The following is a 17,713-nucleotide window of genomic DNA, read 5'->3' as shown; positions in this document are numbered from 1 at the left end:
AAGGGAATCTGATGGCTCTTGAGCAAATAACCACCAAGAATAATCTGCTGCTTATGCATTCTGCCTTGGTATCAGACAAGTAAACATTTTACATTTTACAACATAGTTTTTTTTTTTTATTGCTGGAACTGAAGTCTTGTAACAAAAAAATAATTGCACTGCTGATATCGAAGAGACAACATAAACTGAGCTGCCGCTGAAAACCTGCTGCCGTTTCAACTGCAGAACCGCCATTTCAAAACACACAACGTAGACAGTATTAGACTGGTCTGAGCTTTCTAGTCCACTCATTTATGCCGTTTATTTCATTCTGCTCCTCCACTTAAATAGCTAAGGGATGAGAGTCACTGTGTATCTGGTAGTTTCCCCAATTCAAAGGGAGAACAGCTTGATTCGAGTTTGCTTTTTAAAACGGCACTGTTGCTGACCCAGCAACAACATTTAGAGATCTTCATAGTAGTCCTTCTGGGTCCTTGTCGAAACATGATTCTTGAGGTCCACAGTTAAATGTAGAAAATGTTTTTCACTTAGCCAACTTGACTTGAGTGTAGCTGTTTTGGTGACTGGCCAATCAATATGTGCCAGGGTTCAGTCTAGTGAAATAATGTCTGACAGGCCTGAAGATCCTCCCGTAATGACACCCGTCTCGTGACTCGAGCTGCTGCTATGAGTTGCCGACTCGTACGAAGCTGATGAGGAAACCAAGCCGCTGCTGGTGGTGGCACTCTGAAGGCTGCTGGAGAGGTTGTCTAAAAATATAGGGCCTCTGTAATGCTGCTGAAGAAACAAAAAACTACTGGTAAACAGCTGCGCAGGCTATTAAAACACGCAACATACATGCAATCTCAATATTTCTTGGACAGAATCATTATTTGAAAGAGTATACCTGTGGATCCCCTTGAATCAGAGAAAATAAATCAAGACCTTTGGGAAAGACACAAACATGAGTTTTTATGTTGAATCTTGATCACAAAGGAAAACATACTTGATTAGTACATAGTACATACTCTGCATATCTGTGGGAATAGTGGATAAGGTAGAATGGTGGAATGGAACGGAGTAGTCGGTTATTGATGAGGTCAGGTATGAGGTATCTAGCGCCTGGACATTTGGCACCCGAACCGTTGATGGCTGGTAAGTCAGGACCCTAAAAGAGGAAAAAGGAAAATTAACAAACCAGCACTGAGAAATGGAGGTTCCACTGCAGTCAACATTCATTATGGATCATTTTATACAATGTATATATAGTAGCGATAATAAAGCTTACAGGGTACCATCAACATCTATTCACCTATAAGTTTCAATGCCTAATGATTTAAAAATACACAAATAATATATCGTTAATTCAAGCAAATTAAACATTTTGCAACAGTATTTTATTAATTTTCTTAAAAGCTTTTATGAACTCGACTTTGACTTTTTCAAGACTAGATATTACATTTAGTTTTTCTTAAATTTCAGGTTTTCCCATCACCATGGATAATTTGACTATTGTACAGTTTATTACAATGAAAATAGTTCATTCAAAGCATGGTCGTGAAAGGGCAAGGCTTAAAGAAGAGGTACACAGAAATGTCTGGTCTGATTTCTAGTGAAGGAATAATTAATAAACACAAACCCTGTGTTGTGCATCTCCTCAGCCTTTGACATGTAGACACAGCGCTTTTTCAGAGGAGGATCGCTGTCCTCTTCGTCATCAGATGAGCTCTCTAGTGTGAGGTCGATTATGTCACCTTTTTTTGTGCTGCTGGTTTCTGGGGGTGGCACCACTGCACTGTGCCGCACTGGGACGGCGCCTGAGAGGTCATGAATCACTTAAAAAATGCATCAAATCCTATACACAATAAATTAGTACCTAGCACACAGAGAAGGGGGAAATGAACCTTACAATCAATTTTTGGGATACATGGAGATGACACTTTCAACGTCTCCTTCTTTGGTCTCATTGGACACCATGTCCCATCCTCCTGAAACTTGATTTCATCAACATCTGTGCAGTCATTGAGTATTTCCATGAAGAGCCTGACAAGTAGAAAGAGCTTAGTTTACGCAATGCAAATGACTCTCTCAATAAATGCAGAACAATTTACGATGTTTAATGTGGTTAGTGTTTTGTTATAATGACAGTATTCACACCCATCAATAATCAGACTCTCATAAGCGGCTTTTTTGTCACAGACGGGACAGATCCAGGTGGGCTTCTTCTCATTCATTTGCAGGTATAGCGCAGCATCAAAGCACTGCAGGTGAGAACAGGTGACAGCTCGGCAGGGTACCGTAAGACGCATCTTGCCAAGCTATATGAGATAAAAGAGGAGACAAAACTATTTTTTTTTAACCATATTACATCAGCACACTAAACAAAAACTGAAAACTGTCATTTAAACTGACACTCATGAGTCAGATGTAACTTACTGGGCACATGAGTGAGACTCGTAAACTAGTTGTGGCGATTTCACTGTCAGGGTCTGCCGTGAGTTTTTCTTTAACTGTTACAATAGTGAAGAGAGGATGGATTTAGGAAATGACAACAAATAAAACAAGACCAGAGAACTGTTGTGTTTGAGCGATCATTTTCATATTTACAATTAAGATTTCATGCCATGGGTATCTTTTTTCCTCCTTTATCAAAGAGGGAAGTGTAGCCTTACTTAAAGCTCTGGAATGGTCAGGGTTTCTGATCCCCTTCATTCTTAATCTCTGTAGCAACAGTGGAGAGGTCAGCTGCCGCACCAAGTAAACTGACATGGAGTATGTCTGAAGAAAACAAGAAGGAAGTACATACAAATGCTTAGTATACAGAAACGGCTAAAGCAATGTTGAAACCTGAATGCATGAAGTAACAGGACTTTGCATACCTTTCCTATTTCAGGTGCCCAGGTGACTACTATCTGATTGGGTACAGCAGACGACAACCTGACCAGTGACGTGATGTTCAGCGGTCTGCCGGGTCTTTTTTGCTCCACACCATTCTTAGGAGGCGGTGCATAGCCCTGTGTGATATCCCATGTCAGATTATATACAAACAGCAATTGTACAAAAGTTTGGGGTCAGTTTTTTTTTTGTTTAAGAAATTGATATATTTAACAAACTGATCATAAGTGACAGTAATGACTTTTACGTTGTTATAAAAGTATTTTATTTCAAATAAATTCAGTTCTTCAATAGGTCATAATAGCTAAAAAAAAAAAAAAAAAAAAAGTATGCAGTTCTAGTATGCAGTGATTTTCATCCCTTTTAAACGATAGCCATTTAACCTTTGTTTGAACAAATGTACAAATTATAATAACATTGCCATCATCTTTCAAGTCATCTGCAATAAGCAATGTTCCTGTTCAACTAACAAATCATGCATTACATAAGTAATCTCTATTTTGGGGGGAGAACTGAGAAAATTTTAAGCAATGATTTTTGCAATTACCCATTTAAAAGGATTTAACTATGGACCTAAATTAGCCTAATTACATAGGACTGTGTTGTTCTGACAAGTTATATATATTTTTATAAGAACTATGTGGGTTGGGAAAAACATTAAACTTGGGCTTAATGAAGGTTAATTACAACAGGACTACATACAGGGAGGGGAAAGAGCTTCCCATTGACTTTGATGCAGAGACTGTTTGGATAATTGTCCTCTTGTGGACAGCTGGTCTCTGCTAGACAAAACCTAGAATCAAAACATAAAACATAACCTTTAGAGTCTAAGATTGGGATAATGGTGACAACATCTCTTTACACGAAGCTGAACCGGATACACAAATGACAGTAAAAGCAACACACTGAGTTGGCTCTTACCGCAGTTGAATTTGAACCATGTAGTCCCTTCTTCCACCTGGAAGAAAGTCCCTATGCAAAAGTGTAACAAAAACAAAGAAACCCATCAGACAAGGGCAAAGAGACCAGTTACATTATCTAAGTCACATTTAAGTCATTTAGTTCTTACCGTGAAATGCAAACTTCTCTCACTTGTTGTGGAGTCAAGGCAAATATGAAGTACTTTTCATGATGAAACCTCTGACCAGCATGGGTCCCTTTAAAACACAAATCAGTCAAAAGGGGTGTATAGTTTTAAGAAGTCTCTTAATCTCACCAATGATGTACTTATCAAAAATACAATAAAATAAAAAATTGTAATGATGTGAAATATTATTACAACTTTTAAATAACTTTTCATTTTGGTTCCGTTCTTCTATTTTAATACATTTTAAAATGTGGCAAAGCCAAATTTTTCAGCAGCTACTGCTCTAATCTTCAATGTCACATGATCCTTTGGAAATCATTTTGATATTCTGATTTGGTGCACAAGAAACATTTCTTATTTCTCAATGTTGAAAAGAGCGGTGCTGCTTAATATTTGTTTCCGCTATATAATTTTTTCAATAGAATATAAAGATAAAGAACAGCTTTTATTTCAAATCACAAACTTTCATAACATTCTAAATGTCTTTACTGAGACTTCTGATAATTTCATGCAGCCTTGCTGAATAAAAATATTACTTTCTTTAAAAAAAAACCTTAAGATAAAAGCTTCAACCTCCCTTTTAAAACTTTTTTTTTCCTACTCCACCAAGCACGGACAGAACAATCCAAACATATCTTATAAAATTACCTAAGCTTGACGGTTTGATCAAGACATCCAGGACATCGTAAAAAGGTAGGGACTTCATCTGCACGTCCGGGTGGACGGGTGCCATAAGTGGTGTGGCCTGCTGCATATTCATCATTGGCTTTGACTCATGAAACACAGGTGAATCACAGCTCAGCAGGTGATGCTGCAGGAGGTCTGGATGGCCAGGAAGATCTGAGCTCACAACTGTGGCACCGCTGTCGATTTCAAAGTAGGATTTAATGCGTGACTTCAGAGCCACCAAATCCTGAAGACCATCAAGTGTCCGTGGGTATCTCTGACGATACAGTTCCTTTATTTTGATCTGCACAGCAGGACTACAACCACTCCTGAGTAACTGCAAAGCCCTCAGCAAAAGTTCATGCTTTCGACCGCTCTTATTCCTTCCAGCAAAACCTAACAGTACCTGGAGCTCTGAGACACGGAAACCTGATACCATATTCTGAAAAAAACAAAACAAATTCAGACAAGCAATAAAACACTTTGAGATACCAAACATGAAATGCAATACATTTTTGCAACACAAGTTAGTAAGAGAAAGCACCCTCTATGCCATGCTGACAAGCTTTACTTTTATTATAAGAATTTCCAAAAACATACAAATCTGTGCATTAATAATCAACATGGCATAAACTGGTGGATTATGGTTAAAACAGATTTAAAAACAAAAGGTGTCATTTGAAAGCAGCTTAATGAATAAATAATTATTCGTGAAGTGAGGTGACAACCCACCCAAAGACACCCATTCCAGAAACCCCAGAGAAATAAGAAAATCTCAACTGACCCTTCATTACATGGTCCATGCTTGATTGTTCTTACGTGTTAATCCTTTTTTCTTTAAAAATCCTTAACAAATGACCGAAATGCATCTAAAATGTTGAGAATAATTCCAAGACCAATTAGATAAACATCAAGAGAATGAAAAAAGAACAAAACACAGATGTTCACTTTGATCCTGAGAGAAATTAACTGAACTGAACTGAACTGCTGCTGGGGGGGGGGGGGGGGGGTCACTTAGTTTTACAGTTAAGCAGGATGTGTTTCTGAAGAGTTTACAAGACAACATGAAGCAGTCTTTCAGCGGCAAGTGTTACAGCACACAAAAGCAGGTGTCTAACACGCAGGCTATTGGTTATTGAGTGAATAGCTGCTGATGCTGAACTGCAATGCATTCAATTAAACTTTAGAAAGATGATCTATGCACTAAGTTAGTCAAAGCTGTTATCTTGACACAAATGTGAAGGAGAAAACGCTCACGGTGACGTCGTGTTTGCTGGCGACCCACTTGGTGTTTTGTAAACAACATTTTTAAAGGTGTCCCCCTCTAATGTTTACTTGCCATTTTAGTATTAAATGTTGACTTATATTTACACTGACATAAAATCTGGTCTATATATAGTTTATACTTGCAAACACAAGTCATAAATCAGACTACATCTGTGGGTACATACGGGCATTGTCCATCGCTGTCGGACGCTAGCTAACAAAAGACCAGCCAAAACAATTCGAGCAGTGAAGAAATTGAAACGTAAATAACTTTTTACCTGCAACGAACAGTCGTCAGTTCAGTTAGGTGTTATAGTAAAGCGTATTCATGCAGTAAATGACGGTAATAAAAGCAGTGACATTGTGAGGCTGATCTTCAATTTTTGTGTAGAAAGAAGATCGTGAGCTAAAAGAATAGCTGGTTGTTGGCTAACAGGCTAAACACAATCCGTCTAACGGAGTGATGGGACGTTTCAGTATTAACTATAAAAAACTAGCCCATGGGTAGCAAACCGACAGGTAAAATAGAGTCAAAAAACGGTAACTGCAAAATGTTTTTAAAATGTGAGAGACGCAAAGAAGTAGCCAGCTATCATTACACTTTCGCCTACCCGTAACTCCTCAATATCCGCCATTTTCTGGCTGCGCTCATCCTGGCCAGTCCGGGGATGTGGGGTCACGTGACACAGCCTGGGTTAAAGGGGTCATAGCATACATTTTTGCATTTACATTTTGACACAGACGTACACTTATAATGTTAGTAAAGTTTTTTCTTCGCCAAATAAGTTTTCTATCACCATTTCCCATGCTTTCATTGACCCATGGGGTTAAACGTTTCTTTGGTCTACTGTGCCTTTAAGGAAGTTCTACTGTAAATGTAATATGTTCGGTGTGACGTTCACTTCTCAACAAAGTGCACCAAGGTAAACTAAATTAAGTGTTGCAGCTGCACAGTCATTAGCTGTTTATGCCAGTGGTTCTTCACCATGTAGCTGGGGCTCACTTGAGGCCTCAGAAAATTTTTAGCAGGGCCTTAAGATGACTTCAAATGATTTAAAATAATAATAATAAAATAAATAATAAAATGATTTAAAAGACAAAACAGTTAAATGAAATAAGCTAAAACAGCAAAAAAAAAAAAAAAATAAAGATATTCACCCTTGCAACAATTGTTTTTTCTTTGAAGAACCAAGGTTCCTAAAAATGGATATAGGCTATGAGGTAGCCTAATAATACAAGTCTAATACATTTCTAGACTCGGAAAAGTCATGAAAATGATCTATATATATATATATATATATATATATATATATATATATATATATATATATATATATATATATATAGGAATCTATATTTTTATGGTATAAATTTTATTTTTCTTTGTTATGTCAAGATCTAAAAGATGCCAGATTAAAAGTGTTTTTTAATCATCTTTGTTGCTAATCTTCATCACAGTCTTGATAAAGAAGAGTAGCCTACCTAAAAAGAAACAAGAACCCAAATGTTTTGCACATTTTTATATAAAGTTTGGTTTATTTACTTGCAGATGCCATAGTTACAAGTGGACATCTTTACATAGATTAGGATTAAACAGATGATTTTGAAACACAAAGAAAGCAAGTGATTGTAATATTTATTGGAGGATTCCGATCTTATATTGTTCTGATTCTAATACTATTTTCCAACCCAGAATTCACAATAATTTCGGATCTTGAAAGAACTGGTGAACATGAAATGCTACTTTTGTGAATGACAGTTACAGCCCTCTGTCCAGCAGGTGGAGCTCAGGTTCTGATTATCCTAGAGGTTTTCTTTTTCTTTGTTCCTCATCAGTCCTGTTTTTTTCTAACGCTAAACTTTGAATTTTGGTAATAGACCAGGTCCTGGATCAGCATAATCAAGTACCTTATTCCAGGAGTAAACTATAAATTGGTGGCGAGTATAGTCACAAATTGCCTTTAAAAATATGTTAATAATATTTATGAGATGAAAAAGATCACTGTCATGTTTGCATTTCAATTGTTTAAATGTATGTTTGCATTTGTCTCAGAATTGTTGTATTCCATTTGTTTATGTCCAAATCACTGTACATTTCTTTTGGGCCATGTTCCATATTTCATTAGATGAACAAGAATCCTTTTGAATATCTGAATGCACTTTCTCAAAAAATCTGTCAATTTGCTGTCAGAAAAAATAATCTCTTTCTTATATTTCTGAGATATTGTGCATTGTAAATATAAACACACACACACACACACACACACACACACACACATATGTATATATGAGAAATGGCTTAAATTGGCCTGGCTGAAATGGGTTGTTATTTTACAGTCTTGTTTATATTAGCGTGGTAGCCTCACAGTTTCAACTTTCAAACGCTTACTAATTGTACCTGTGGGCTAACCTCAGTATCATTGCTCAAGAGATTAATCTTACACATTTACATGTCTTTCCTCCATGGTTAGTTCAACTGCCACATCACTGAAAACTATGTCTGGTCAGGTTCCCAGATAAGTTTGTATTTATGTACAGAAAACATCTTGCTTAGTCCCCTTAGACATCATTGATGACAGAGATGTACTCTAAAAAACTATTTTCCCTGTAATGACATACATAACGAAAACTACATCAAAACTTGAAATTTAACATAAATATGTTAATGCTAGATATCACACATTTACACAGTATCAGATGACAACAGTTAATGCTAACGTGAATTTTCAACCTCAGTGAATTGCTTGTGGAGGCAAATAATCCTCATTGCATCACATTTGTTCATTTCATGAAACACTGGCATGAACAACCTTTTTTTTTTTTTTAAAGTAAACCTTCTCAACTCATGATTTATGGATACTTTTGGCTGCTTTGTGCTGTTGGACAAATACAAGGTTAGCCTATATATTTGTAACTGAAGAGGTTGAAGTGTGTTGAAGTGCATGACCTAGGTAAAGCGCCCATGGCATCTAATTACCCAGCCTTCCCCACTTGAGCAACCTGCCATAAGAAAACACTCACTCATACAGACACATAAAGACCTGCCATAGGAAAAACACACATACAGGCGCACAAACACCTTAGCCTTTATTAACCTTAGCTCGTGTTATTGGCAGTACTAGACAGAGACAAGAGCCCAATTACTGTTGAAATCAAAGTTGCTACCGCTAAAGCTGCGGTGGAAGCGTGTGGAAGTTCAGAGTGCTGGAGTGGCTTGTTAGTCCGCTTAGTGCTCGTCCATTGGGACTTCTCAAATACCTGTCTCTCGGAGCTTTGTTATTCAAATGGAAAATCGAACAGCCCAATGTTGCTCTGGTCATTCTGTCAAGTACACACCATGCTGTGGGCAATGGTTAAAGGTAAATTGTAATTTAGAGTCAAGTTCAGACATAACACCATTTGTAAGTTTGCCTCATGGTCTTGGACATTGTTGCATCATCACATGTTAATTAATTATAAAATCCTAAGTTGATTTGATCCCTTTGTCCTCTGATCATACAGACACGCAGAATACTATTAAATTAATTTATGGCATCTGTTGTTATGAAAAATCATAAATGCCTGTGTTACTACTAATCTTATTAAGCTCTGCCTTTTAATCTGTGTATTATAACTAATCCTAACCTTCTCTTAAAAATGAATGGATGCATTAATCTGATGCTTAAATCTAGAAAGCACATTTATTAATACTTAAAGAAAGGTAGACAGGGAGGAAACAGACGTTGCATGGCCTGAAAGAACATAGCTTTATGATAAAGACGAGATGAGACATATTTTAGACAGTTTCTGACTGATTTGTAATACTGCTTTAGGAATTAATACTTCAGTACGATGGATAAGAGTCATGTTCGACGAGATGCATTAAGGATTTTCTTTTTACCTATTAGACATTTGTTTATCCTAACAGTTAAGATTAAACAAAACCAAAACAAACTTTAAGCAAAACAAACATGGCTCAAGTGTAAACTACACAGATTATAATCTTCCAAAACAGTGGCAGGTTATTTCACCCTTCCAAACTCTAACGGTTTAAGGTGTGCTTAATTTGATAATATGAGATGAGTGGGAGTGTGCTGCATTGTGACAATAGCATTGTGCAATGCCTTTAGCCATGATTCACAACACGGCAGGGCATCTGGCTTTTATGAATGTTACTTGTTAAAAATAATGAAGATACACTTTTCTATAAAACATTATTATCATTATTTTGAGAGAAATAACAAAATGTTATTCATGTGAGTGCAAAAATATATCTTCCAAACCATGTTGTTTTTTACCCAAACAAGAAAAATTTGTTCATGTCAAATAGTCTGACTAAACTGACTAAAAACAAACAAAAACTTTATTTATAATTTGTTTATTTATCTATCCACTCTGATAAGCATCTTGTAAGTGTACACTGGGCTGGGTCCTCAAACTACATGCAAGCAGAAGAGCAGAGTTGAAGCACAACCTAAATACTAGTCTCGCGTAGCCAGACCTTTAAACTGACGGCTGAAGGTCTGGAATCCATGGCAGCTTTCATTGGCTAAGGCTTGCCCATGAGGCAATTTGACTGATATGTCAAACAAACCAATCACTTGTGGCAAAATATCAGAGCTGGTACTAGTAGATCTCAGTGCTGCGTTTGACACTGTCGATCATAACATACTGATAGAAAGACTGGAAAACTGGGTCGGGCTTTCTGGGATGGTACTCAAATGGTTCAGGTCATACTTAGGAGAGGTTATTATGTGAGTATAGGCGAGCATAAGTCTAAGTGGATGTCCATGAAATGTGGAATCCCGCAAGGCTCAATTCTTGCACCGCTCTTGTTTAGCCTGTATATGCTTCCACAAAGTCAAATAATGAGAAAGAACCAAATTGCCTATCACAGCTAAGCAGAGGGCACCCAGATTTACCTAGCCTTATCTCCAAATGACTACAGCCCCATTGACTCCCTCTGCCAATGCACTGATGAAATTAACAGATTTGCCAAAACTTTCTTCAGTTAAACAAGGAGAAAACTGAAGTCATTGCATTTGGAAACAAAGATGAAGTTCTCAAGGTGAAGTCATATCTTGAGTCTAGGGGTCTAACAAATAAAAATCAAGTCAGGAATCTTGGTGTGATTCTGGAGACAGACCTTAGTTTCTGTAGTCATGTCAAAGCAGTAACTAAATCAGCATACTATCATCTCAAAAACATTACAAAAATTTGATCTTTTGTTTCCAGTCAAGACTTAGAGAAACTTATTCATGCCTTTATCACCAGCAGGGTGGACTATTGTAATGGTCTCTTCACCGGCCTTCACAAGATCATTAGACAGTTGCAGCTCTTCCAGAACGCTGCTGCCAGGATTCTGACTAGAACCAGAAAATCTGAGCATATCACACCAGTCCTCAGGTCCTTAGACTGGCTGCCAGTTATATTTAGCATATATTTTAAAGTACTTTTACTCATTTATAAATCACTCAATGGCCTAGAACCTAAAACATGGCAGATACTGTATGCGCACTGAATATAAACTTGACAGACCACTCAGATCATTAGGATCGAGTCAGTTAAAAATACTCAGGATTCACGCAAAACAAGGGGAGTCTGCTTTTGGAAACAGCTTCCAGAAGAAATCAGATGTGCTAAAATATTAGCCACATTTAAATCCAGGCTCAAAACTCATCTGTTTGGCTGTGCATTTATTGAATGAGCATTGTGCTATGTCCAAACTGATTGCACTGTATTTTATGTATAAACATTTTCTACTTTTAACTGTTTCAATTTAATTTTAAATCTATTTTTAAATAATTACAAAATATTTTACATTACTTGTTTTATTGTGGTGATTATTCTTTATGATTATTTGAGTTTCTTTTATATAAAGCACTTTGAATTACCATTGTGTATGAAATGCAGACCTGGCAACCCTGTCAGTTGTTGGATATGAAAAAAAAAGTCCTTTATATATATACTTCTGTAATAATGTTGCAAGTTTTTTTTTTACATTGGGATAGACATTAGGTGAAATAATCATATAATGTTAATTAATATTCAGACCAATAAGTCCAACTGTTTACTGTATTTGTGTTGCCATTAAATAACTGAGATAATGTGCAGGAAGCCAGTCATTCTTGCACATTTCTGGGCTAAAAAAGGGAATTGAGTTATGGAGTGAAAAGATATAATCTTAGTCTTTGACAATTGACAATTGTTTGGCCAAAATAACGATTCATTATTAGAGCTATGCCAGGAGTGGGCCACTGTGTTGTTGACCAGTCGGAAGTCAGGACCAGAACTATCCATTTTATAATGGTAAATATAAACAGTTTTAATAAATGCTAAGTGATATTATGCATTGACGTCAGCAGCTGGAAACCCAAATGGACTGACAATAAAACCACCATTAAAATGGCTCTTTTGTAATTTAGTAATGGGGCAGTAATGTTGCACAAAACTCAATTTGTAAGGCAAAACAGAAAAAGAAGCAAAGACTAGCGTGGGCCAGCTGTGTTTGTTAGGATGTCAGCATGTTAGTGGCAGCACATTCATCATTGTACTGCATAGCTTTGGCTCTGCTTTGTGTGCTTTGGTGAATTTGCATTCTAAATGTTTCATATTATCTTCACAAAGGCAGGTGCAGCGCTGGCGTGGTAGCACTCGAACACCTAGTCTCACAGCAAGCAGACAGACAAAAAAGACGTTGCCTGTTAGCCTTTTAAGTGATTTATCTCTGTTGATTTGGCACTCAGAAACAGCGTGATAGTCATTGGCTCCTGATGTGATGTGTGACAATCCCAATGACGCAAAATGTAAAGCAGAGCCATACATATCCAGACTGACAATATCAATAGGGTTTTTCTCTTTGTTTCAGAATAATGTTTGGTCTACTCTTAACAGCCACAGACTTTCTCAATAAGCCATGAAAAGTCGGTTGTTATATTGCTGAGCTGCGGGTAATGCTCGGTGCAAAATATGCCCAAAAAATTTTTATATCAACACTGCTATAAAATAAAATTTTTGGTTACACTTTATTCTAAGTGTCCTTGTTACAGTGTACACTACATTGTAAATACATTTAAGTACTTAGCAATATTAATTAACATGTACTTAATATCTTATATGGAGGACGAACACAGCCTGGCGTCAGAAAGCATTTGGCTGAGTGATGTCTGATCAGTTAAATCCACCATAGACCATTATCAGTGGAACTATAGTAATGAATACATGATTTGTGTATTGATCACATATCCAGTTTCCATAGCTTTAATCCCTATGGCAACCAGTGGTTTTGTGGCAAAACTTTCCATTTCCTTCCATACATATTATTTCTGATGGCTTTTAAAGTACCTCCCTGACCATCATATGGTCCATTTTATAAGGCTGGTCATGGACCATGACCTAGATAACTGCCTGAGGAAAATAATCCCATCACAATGCATTAGTGCCCGATGAACCCCTGCTTAATGAGAGGAATGCACCACCCTTCCCCCACTAACTTTCATTCTTACCATGTCAACCAACAAATAGATGGACATCCCATCAGTGTTCTTCTTAGTTCAAAAGGTCTTATCAGATGAAGAAAAACGGCTGAGCATTTCACACTATTAGTAATAACAAGCTTAATGGCAATACAATGGCTCATTTCTGGGATTCGGTAACATTTCAATTTAGAATAGTTTTTTCACATGGGTTCATTCTCTAAATACCCCACATCATAAAGAACATATCAAACCTCCCAAAAATCATATATATATAAAAAAAGAAAAAAATCTAATCAGAAAATGGGACTGGAAACGTATTATAAGATCAACAGATGTGGAAATATGGTCTATACTTGTTAATCATCATTATCAAAGTTATATTCATGTAGTAATTTCCATAGCAGCTCGTAGGCGGAAGCGTTTATTATATTGCACATAATGGATCGCTCTTCACAGGTTGCTTTTGAAGTGACACTCCCTTTGAGCTTTTGAGGAGCCCAATAAATTTCATTGCTGACTTCATCTTAACACAACCTTAGGCAAACCTGGCAAAATATAAAGGCCATTTGATCCAGGATCAGCAAAAAGCTGATACCAAATATCACTTTGCCTGAAGGTTTTTGTCTTACTGAGGCCATATTAACAACATAATCTCCTTAAGCATATAGATTTGGATGGGAGAGAGAAGTCACCACATCCATGATCCTTCAGGGTCCACTTGAGCAGGACTCTCATGTGAAGAAGGTGGAAAATGCTAAATAAACTACTTTTAATAAAGAAAAATGCAAAAAACGCACAAGAAAACTGAACGAATACAGAAAAAACTAAGACCAGAACATAACATAACATAAAGTCCACACAAAACATGTAATATGTGACATTCAGAAACCAATCTTTTTAATGTTTTGAAATCATTGGTGGATGCTTTACATGTTATAAATCGGTCTATGTAGAAGTTATTCATATGTATCATTACCAGATCATACATACAGATAAGATAAGATAAAATTAAAATATGCCTCTGATTATAATTATGATGGCAGGAAATGTGTTACAGTACATAATGACAAATAGATACTAAAACATAAAATGACTTTGCTGAATCCCACATTTGTAAGTGAATTAATCAGAATTCAGAACATGACATCATCACTGGTATGCTGTGGTTGCTAATTGGTATTGACAGCACAAAGCCTGAGCTCTTAGATCAGCGGAGCTAATCATCTCTGACAGCCATGAGGTGATTCAAGTGTGGAATACTGCTCCTGAGGTCAAAGTTCAGCGCTCAATCAATGGTCACCAGGACAGCAGAGGATCAAAACAGCATCTTTGTTGTTGTTTCTCTTATCAATACCAGCCAGAGAATAATAGTAAAACCAGAGAAAACAACCCAAGATGTAATGATGTGGCTTCATTTGATTGAGGTGGCTGGGTTTAGCTTGTTCTCTTGCTGGAGCAGAAGTTCAGGCACTAAAATTAAATTAGACCTTAGGTAACATGCAGTCGTTTTAGATGTTCTCACATAATCAGGCCCTGATCTGACTCATGACCATTATAATGTCCTTCTTTAACACTGAAAATCACAAAGAAATTATATTTCTTCAAATCTGTATGTTTAATTATTTAGTACATATATATATATATATATATATATATATATATATATATATATATATATATATATATATATATATATATATATATATATATATATATATATATATATACAGAAATATGTATTGTGCTATCTGTGTTGGGAAGGTTACTTTGGACATGTTATGGGTTACAGATTACAAGTTACCTATTTCACTTACTTTATTAAATTAATACTGCATATTATTTTTTTATGACTTTTCTAAATGTCTAAGGAATGTTTTCAACTTTTTTTTTTTTACACTGATTGTTTGTCAGACTTTCAAAACCCTGAATTAAGATGATACAAATGTAGTTTTAAAGCACAGCCACCACAAATTTAGACTTTAGCACCTCTTTTTACTTTGAGAGCTCTGAGGTTCAATTTAGATTTAAAATAATAATCATCATTTAAAAATAAAAAGCCAAAATCCTAGTATAATAGTTATGATTCTGTTTTTGAAATTAGATCTTTGAATATGACAGGAAACACTGGCATCTAACAATGCTTCAGAAAAAAAGTTCATCTTGCATAAACCTAAATAGAAAATAAAGTTATTGAATATGCATGTGTCCTAAACTCCTGAAACTTTGGTGTTTCATATTTTAAAGTAGTCAAATGCAATTTGGGAAACAAATCAATCATATCACATACCCCCTTTGTAATTGTTTACATTTTCATAAGTAACTGTAATTAAATTACACGTTTTCTTAGTAACTGTAACAGATATCAGTTACATTTATTCTGTTGCAAGTCCCAACACTGGTTGTTATACATGAGGAATTGCCTTTTTCCATATATTGATAAATATATATATATATATATATATATATATATATATATATATATATATATATATATATATATGTGTGTGTGTGTGTGTGTGTGTGTGTGTGTGTGTGTGTGTGTGTGGGTGCTATATATAAAATATGGGAACAATATAGGCAATATATGTACACTATTATTAGAAAAAATGTATATTGTGATATTGTTTTATATTTTCCAGTATATTCCCATATATTTTTGTTTAATAAAGGAGGAAGTGGCCTAAATTAAATGATAAATATATTAGTTTGATTCATCTTTGCAGTGGAATCTGAAACTTAACCCTTTAACTGCCCCACCAAGAAAAAAGCATTTGAAAAATTTTTTGTTTGTATTTCTTATCTCCTTATGTCATTAGTTACCACACTCAATGTATTTTTTTTCAACACGTCCCATAATTTTTAAAATATCGGCCTCAACTAAATGGTTGATATGTCACTTTATGGCAAAAGTACCGGAATTCATACACATACTATGGAAATCATAAAATATGAACTATAATGAATGATCAGAAAGTTATATTTCTCAGCAAATAGTACATTCTGACAGCAGAAAGGATTATCTGAAAACATTAGCTTAGCTTTTCTACGTTTACCATAAAGTGACAAATCAACCATTTGGTTGAGCAGGCAGTTAAAGGGTTTAAAGTATAAAATAAATACTTCAAAGATGCACTTATGAAGTATTACTTCATAAGTGCATTCAGATAATCCTATGTTATTCATTTCATACTGATGCTGTAATCAAATGGACTGAGACATTGAATTGGTCGGGAAAGCTTTTAAAATTCAAAACATGATTTCAACAATACAATACTTTTGGTTCCAATGCACTCTGGCCTCATAAAACTCCTTGTCTACCTGTCCTGAACTTGAATTGATGGTCTCCCTGACTTTATAGTTCCTCCATTGATCGTGAAGGTGCTCGTCAGTGATGCATAAAATTAACACTGTGTTATAGGGCATGGATTTCTGTCAGGCTCTGACAAGATAACCCATTATCGGACGACGCTGCTAATTTGTTTTTGTTTATTCCGAAGTGTAATGTAACACTCCTCGAGCCTCAATGATAACTCTATTACCTGCAAATCCCAGGCAAAACCATTGACAGACACTAATCTTGGCCCTACTCCTAATTACATCAGGTTCTTGGGCCTTAATGAAGCGATCTTTACTCCATTTTAGCTGCACACACCCCTGCCATCATTAGTTTAATTGCCTGCGTTCGCAGTGCAGGATTTTGACCTTTGTCCGGCCGAGTCAACTTATTCTGTCTGTCTTTTTTCTGTTTTGACTTTGTGGGTATACCGTGGAATCGAATCGCTGATATTGTGTTTAAACTCTGGACCATCTGCTCTTTCCACACAATCTCATTATGTTTTAATATGAATATAATGAGACTGACGACTGTCTTCTTGTTGTATACATCTTCACGTTTATTGAACACTTGTCGCTTCATTTGCCTTTTGAGTGGACAGCTTTTTAACACAATTCCTTTGCCAGTAAACACAGGCTGATTGACAATTAAGTGACCTATCATTGGCATTCCAATCTTCTTTCATTTCTGAATGGCTCAACTCGGGATTAAAGAGTGTGTTTTGTTCAATTCAATGTTAAAATCAATGGTGTATACAAACAGATTAAAAAAGAATTTATCGTCATTACCCGTCTAGAAACTTCTTGTAGCTCGACATGTGGTGTGAAGAACTAGCAACGTCAAAGTCATGGGTTTGATTCCCAGGGAGTACACATACTGGCGAAATACACACCACTGTTCAGAAGTTTAGAGTCATTCATTCAATTTATACTTTTGTTCAGCACAATATGCATTTAGTTTAAGTTTTCGACTTCAAACAAATGCTGTTTGTTGTTCAAAGTCAAAATAATAATAATAATAATAAAAAAA

At 36.0% G+C, this 17,713-nt stretch overlaps 1 protein-coding gene across 5 annotated transcripts; it reads right to left on the bottom strand.

Annotated features, from left to right (window-relative positions):
• Positions 1-103: 103 nt before the first annotated feature.
• On the bottom strand, positions 104-6,560 carry LOC113049150 (E3 SUMO-protein ligase PIAS2-like). 5 transcript variants are annotated; one of them, XM_026211224.1, is made up of 15 exons: positions 6,505-6,560; positions 5,412-5,496; positions 4,610-5,069; positions 3,944-4,031; positions 3,796-3,846; positions 3,577-3,667; positions 2,859-2,993; positions 2,652-2,757; positions 2,416-2,489; positions 2,137-2,297; positions 1,889-2,022; positions 1,619-1,796; positions 1,008-1,147; positions 887-924; positions 104-777 (listed from the first exon to the last, which is right to left on the bottom strand). In XM_026211224.1, the coding sequence occupies exons 3-15, from the start codon at positions 5,064-5,066 to the stop codon at positions 589-591; spliced, it is 1,842 nt and encodes a 613-aa protein (XP_026067009.1). In that variant the 5' UTR covers positions 5,067-5,069; positions 5,412-5,496; positions 6,505-6,560; the 3' UTR covers positions 104-588. The 5 variants fall into 5 exon arrangements, with proteins under 5 accessions (XP_026067009.1, XP_026067008.1, XP_026067006.1 ...); XM_026211223.1 differs by having other exon boundaries at positions 6,172-6,545; XM_026211221.1 differs by lacking the exon at positions 5,412-5,496 and having other exon boundaries at positions 6,505-6,548.
• Between the last annotated feature and the right edge of the window lie 11,153 nt (positions 6,561-17,713).

This window comes from Carassius auratus, chromosome 30 (genome assembly GCF_003368295.1).
Source record: "Carassius auratus strain Wakin chromosome 30, ASM336829v1, whole genome shotgun sequence".
Lineage (NCBI taxonomy): Eukaryota > Metazoa > Chordata > Actinopteri > Cypriniformes > Cyprinidae > Carassius > Carassius auratus.
Note: the sequence above shows the minus strand (reverse complement) of the source record. Positions and strands in the feature narration are given on the sequence as shown.